The sequence below is a fragment of the Egretta garzetta genome, unplaced genomic scaffold (assembly GCF_000687185.1).
Source record: "Egretta garzetta isolate BGI_Z169 unplaced genomic scaffold, ASM68718v1 scaffold208, whole genome shotgun sequence".
Classification (NCBI taxonomy): domain Eukaryota; kingdom Metazoa; phylum Chordata; class Aves; order Pelecaniformes; family Ardeidae; genus Egretta; species Egretta garzetta.
The window spans coordinates 747,214-752,955 of record NW_009260403.1 but is presented as its reverse complement, the minus strand read 5'-3'; the positions used below and the strand labels follow the sequence as shown (position 1 = coordinate 752,955).

The 5,742-nt window shown below is 39.9% G+C and overlaps 1 protein-coding gene across 1 annotated transcript in view; it reads right to left on the bottom strand.

Moving 5' to 3' along the window:
- The window catches only part of KIF5C (kinesin family member 5C), a 54,134-nt gene that overhangs the window by 43,064 nt on the left and 5,328 nt on the right, over nt 1–5,742 (bottom strand). Inside the window, exon 3 of the mRNA XM_009643435.2 lies at nt 1,117–1,190. Coding sequence (XP_009641730.1) covers nt 1,117–1,190 — 74 coding nt within the window. The remainder of the gene's footprint in view (nt 1–1,116; nt 1,191–5,742) is intronic.

The following is a 5,742-nucleotide window of genomic DNA, read 5'->3' as shown; positions in this document are numbered from 1 at the left end:
AGCAGCAGGTCAAGCCCTGCAGACATTTTGATTTAATTACATTCAGAGCTGGTGGATTACTCAGCCATTGTGCCATCTGTGAGGGCTGAGCTAGTGATTTCCCCCATCCTCGCAAGGACAGACTTAATTAGACGTGAGGCATCACTTATTGCATCCTCCAGGAAAGGAGAAACTGTGGCAATTGAACAGCAAATTCACCAGGGCCTGTTGGCTGGAGAGAATATTGCTTTCCTCCTCCTTTAACCTTCAGGTTAGGTAGGTCACCCGTGTTAATTGTGTAGCAAAACCATCTGATGCTGTTAAACAAATGAAAGCTCATTTTTTCCTTTCATTTAGCAAAACTTTGCTGTAGACCTCCTGTTTAAAGTTCACAGTTGAACTGAAATGATCCAAGACATGTACACCCAGCTTGTACAGCGGTGTGATGGAACAATCCTGTGTGAGAATTAAATGCCTGAATGATCCTCCTTTTTTAGCAACACACTAAAATACCTAAACGTCTTCTAAGTGAACATTTAAAAAAAGAAAACACCACCACCACAGGAAAAAAACCTACACTGTCACACATCATGTATCAAAAACATGAACAGACTTAGGACTTCAGCCAGTGGAATTTGGTGTAATTTGGTATTCTTCTCCTCCAAAGCAACAATACTCAAATTCATCCATCTGTGCTGCAGCATGTGAGAGCAGTATTCCCAGAAGGGGAGTGCAAATGAGAAAACCAATAACCAAAGCATGAATTTTCATAACCCTGCATGCAAGGGAACTCTACAGACCCTTATTACTGTTTTCATTTGTGGATCAACAAATCTCACTCAAATCCTTTAAAATATACACATACCAAAACTGTTATGACAAATATGGAGAAACTACACTTGATATTTTTCACTCACCATTTGTTAGTTTAGCTAGATATCTGTAGACATCTCTCGATAAAAAAACCTCCACACTGAAGGAAACAGTACAGCTTAAAAGGCAGTAGAAGCTAAACATACCCAGATCTCTTTTTATATGTCACTCACAGCTGAGTGCTCCAGATCGCTGGCTTGTTCAGGTAATTGGTACATACAACTCTACTGCTGCTACCAAACTCATTTAATTTTGCCACTGTACCTCCATCGTATGTGTTTTTCCTGATGACGTCTGTCCATAAGCAAAGATCGTGCCATTGTAGCCTTCAAGAACATCTGCAAGAAGAACAAAAACAATTAAAACTCATAGTGCCATCTTAAAACTGGATTATCAGCATTTCATAAGTCTTTTACAGTGCTGAAGCTCAATCAGAGTACAATTTTGTGCAATAAGGAACAGGAAAAATACAACATAACTAGCTACCTTTAGGCCAAAAAACCATCCATAATAAAATCTAAATTAGAGAATTGCAGAATTATTGACATCTCTCTCACTTTCCGGGGTGTGTGTGTGTGTGTGTAGAAAGTATCTCTGGACACTAGATATTATCCAATATACTCATGTAACATGCAAAGGAGAAAACTTAATTGCCTGCATTTTAAACCATCACGCACCATAGAAAAAATTAAACAAACTCACACTGTATATTTCTATTACTATAACACCCTCAACAGTTCATGGCCTCATTAATTTCCAAGCTTGTCTGCAAAGCAGGAGAGCAAAGCAAGATGAAAGTCAGCCGAACAGGAATTTGCTTTACTGAAAATATACTACTCTCAAGGCAGAATGAATAATTTTATGTTACATTAAGGTATAAAAATATCCATTTTTAACTTTGCAGTGGTTATTGTCTATAGTAGCTTTCAGAAATCTGGGAGGGTTGTAAACCAGCTGGTTCTCACGCACAGTCCCACATCCATTCATCGTCATTGAAAGGATTACTGGGTTGGACTTGCTCCAGGCAACTGAATTTAAAATCTTAAGTAGGGCCACCTATTTATGCAGCTTTCATGTAAAAAAGAGTAATATTTATTATAGTTGCTAATAAAGAATGAAAGAAAACTTGAATTTAAAAACCAACGGTGATAACCCCGTGCTGCTGCCATCAGCCTGTTCTGAAAGACCCCGCAGAGCCCCCCCCGGCATCGAGAAGGGTGCTGGCCGGGGAGCTGTGCCTGGGGATGCCCGCCTTCCCCTCACCACCGTGCCCCACGCCTCTTGCCGGAGGCCAGCAGCATCGTCCTCGGTACTGGAGCTCTGCCACCGGCCTCCGGAGCAGAAACACCAGAGAGCGAGCGAGCAACAAAGCCAGGGGGAGGCCAACAGCAAAAAATAAAAGCAAAAGGAAAGGTCGACTCCTGCAGCCAGCAGAGAGCAGCCACCAAAGCCCAGCTGCCATCTGGCAGGGCAGAAACTTTCCTGTCCATGGCCACCTCCAAACCCATCTCCTGCTTTTAGAGTCAGCCTCCTTCGCTTTCAAAATATTTGTTACGTTTCCCACCCTCTCTATCTATACAAATAGAGGCTACCAGGAGAAAAAAAATACATGTGTGTATATATATGTACACCTATTTATAGCAAATATATACACACATCTATATTATATATTATTGCATATAACATCACATTATTACATACAACTTCATATTATTACTTATACATAAACACACACACACATAAATCTCCTTATTGGTATCTTCATATGAATGTATGTAGATGGTCCAGCTAGGAAGGAGAATTAAATAAGGTATGTTAGGAAAATATAACAAGAATGAAGAAGAAGCAAGTGTGGAAAAAATTGAGATTAAAACCACAGAACGGTGTTTTCAAAGGAAAGAAATGGATAAAAAGAAAGGAAAGGCAGAGAGATCTTTTCCCGAGAACCTCAACATAGACACACAGCTCCTATACAGCAATACTGAATAAGGATGAAATTGGACTGAAGCTGTTTAAAAATATATACTATAATTAAACACAGAGTGCAACTGTTTAAGTGATGGCAGAACTATTTTGGGGAGCTGAAGAGGACATGCCAGAGGTTGTATAGACCTCCACAGGGTATTGTTGGGTAAATTGTTCAAATCTTGAAATCCAGCAGAATGACAAAGTTAGAGACTGTAATTACTGTCATTCTGGTATTAACATTTTGTATGAATTTAGCATCCTCGTCTCTTTATAGAGACACTGCTTATTCTTGCTTTAAGGAAACAAAGTTTAAGTTATGGAATTACAAACAATAATTGCATAGATAAAAAAAACCCAGATGTCCAGTCATAGATACAGTGCTATCCTGAATGGGCCTTTGACCCGTAATTTCACCAGCAGGCTTCAAAATAGGGCCAAATTTCATGTTATTGGTATTTCAAAACATTTTTCACCAGTTCTTTTGTGAAGGGAACATCTCATTGATTTTCAGGTCCATGCAGAATGAACTTGAGAGGAAGGGAAGGGCTACAACAACGGTAGCTTGAACATGGGAGAAAACAGCTGGTGAGCCTTGCTGCTGGCCATCCAGCTGCACCATGTCCAAAGCCCGTTCACCTGAGCTTTCATGGGTGCAAATTTAACTGCATTTTTTTTCCAATAAACCTCCAATGTATACTAAGCAATGTCTTTGGAAGACATTAAAGTATCAATGAAAGAAAATTAGCTGCTTAGCAATTTCCTGAAGATTGTTGATAATTAAAACTTTGAAACGAATTCTGCTAGGAGCTCCACTCAGCTTGCACCAACGGGTCTAACTTGGGCAAACCAGCAAAAACATGAAGCACAGGACCAAGGAGGTAGAGACCAACGTGCTGCCAGGGACCTGCAGCATAAGAGCAGTGGCAGCAGCTCATAGCAGATACGAGTTATAGTTCATTTTTTTAGTACAAAAATATTATTTCCTTTTAAAAAGTTTATCAGAGTAATACTAAATTTCAAAACAGGCTATAGGAAAGGCAATGTTTAATGCAACTGTATTTGAAATAGTTTAAATAAAAAGCTTACCTGACACTTTTCTTATTAAACACACACACCCCTAAGCACAACAGGGAGGCACTCATATTTAAGTTCTGAGACTAGATCCAGTTGTAAGTACTCCACATAGAAGGTTCCATCTTTGCTAGCCAGCAAGGAAAGAAAAAGTTTGCATTTGGACCTTTTTATTCTAAGCTAAAATCTAGCTACAAGTTGGAAAAGGAAGAAGGTTTGGTTTTCTCTTTAGATGAAAGCCAACTCGTGTCTCGAAGGTGCACAGAACCAGAACTTCAAAGGTGTTCAGGCATCAAAAAACATAAATAGCTGTCCTAGGAGGAAGTCAGAAATCCTCGAGCAAACTCCTTTTTGTTTCTAATATATCACCTACCATCCAAATACCCTTCAAATTCCACCCCAGGACAGTTAAGCACAATCTAAGAGTTCACTACTACTATTTCAAATTTTTGCCAAACTTGGTTAACATTTTAAAAAAATAGGCTGAATTTAAAAAAAAAAAGGTAAAATTAAAAAAAAAAAAAAAAAAAAAAAAAAGGCTTATTATCTCCAGACTAATGCAAGGTATAATGTCAGCTCTATACTGGTACACAGCCTAGGGGGAAAATAATCTGATTAATCAACTGTTACATAAGAAAATTGCTCAGAATTTCCATCAATGTATACTAAGATACATCGCTGCTTGAGGAAGCACAGCTAAGTAATTCACCTTCCCAATTAGAAAAAAATACCTTATTCTATAAAAAGATAGTCCTTTGCAACACCTGCAAGCAAAAAAAGCCAGTGGTCTCTGTGGTAGAAGAGGTTATTTCTGTTGGAAGGCTTTCCACCTTAAGACAGTCAATATACCATCTGTCAACTGGATAAAGAGAGAAGACAGTTGCTGATAGAAACAGCCTGCAAAAAACTTAAGAGCAAGGGAGAGGGGGGAAAAAACCAGATGAACAAAGTGACCGAACAAAGATCAGTTGGAATTTTTACATAACTCCTAACAAAGTAAGACCAAGTGCTTTCCTTAATTCCTGGTCCAACTCTCTCTACAATGATCCTCAGTTTGATTTACCCTCCCCGCAAAAGCCAGCTACTCAGCTCAGCCACTCAACTGCTGCCAGGTGGCTTTTCTCCTGACAAGGACGGACAGGACAAGTAGCAGTGGTCTAAAAGTGCAGCCCTTGTGTTGGGGCTACAACACAGACTCACTCAGGTTGGGGACCCAGAAAGTCTTCCCAGCAGAGCTCTGCAACAAGTGGCCAAGGGCAGCTGTGGACTGGAGACCTTTCAGATGGACCACTGACCAGTACAGGAGTCTCAATGGCAAGAAGAAAGACTAAATGGCTTTATTGCAGTCCTTTCAGCCTCATTTCTAGCTTCATACTTATCTTTTCCATCTCTAAACTTCCTAGTTCTTGCGACTCAGCATTTGAGGCCTGTATTTGTAACCAGAATAGAAAGTCAATGAAAAGAAAGAAAACCAGTGAGAGCAACCCCACCACCCAAAAAATCATTAAAGCAACTTTCTCCTCCTCCCAGGACACACAAATGTGCAGATGTTGGCATGTGCACTAACGTGCTTACAGCTCCAGTGCTCAGCAATAGCTTGGGCCATTATACATTCTCCCCTCAATGTAATTGCAGGGAAGATGCAAAATCCAGATACAGACATCCATCTGTGTAGATTGAGAAGATAAAGCTGTTTTCTGGCAGTAGAGAGCAATAGGAAACAAAGCAAAAGTGGTGGCAATCACACGCTATTGTTCCCTTTCGGATTTAGTGATACTTCTTAGTTTGGTTAAAAAAAAACGCAAACACAAGTTCCCAAACTGTTGTCATACGCACCAGAGACGATTCCCT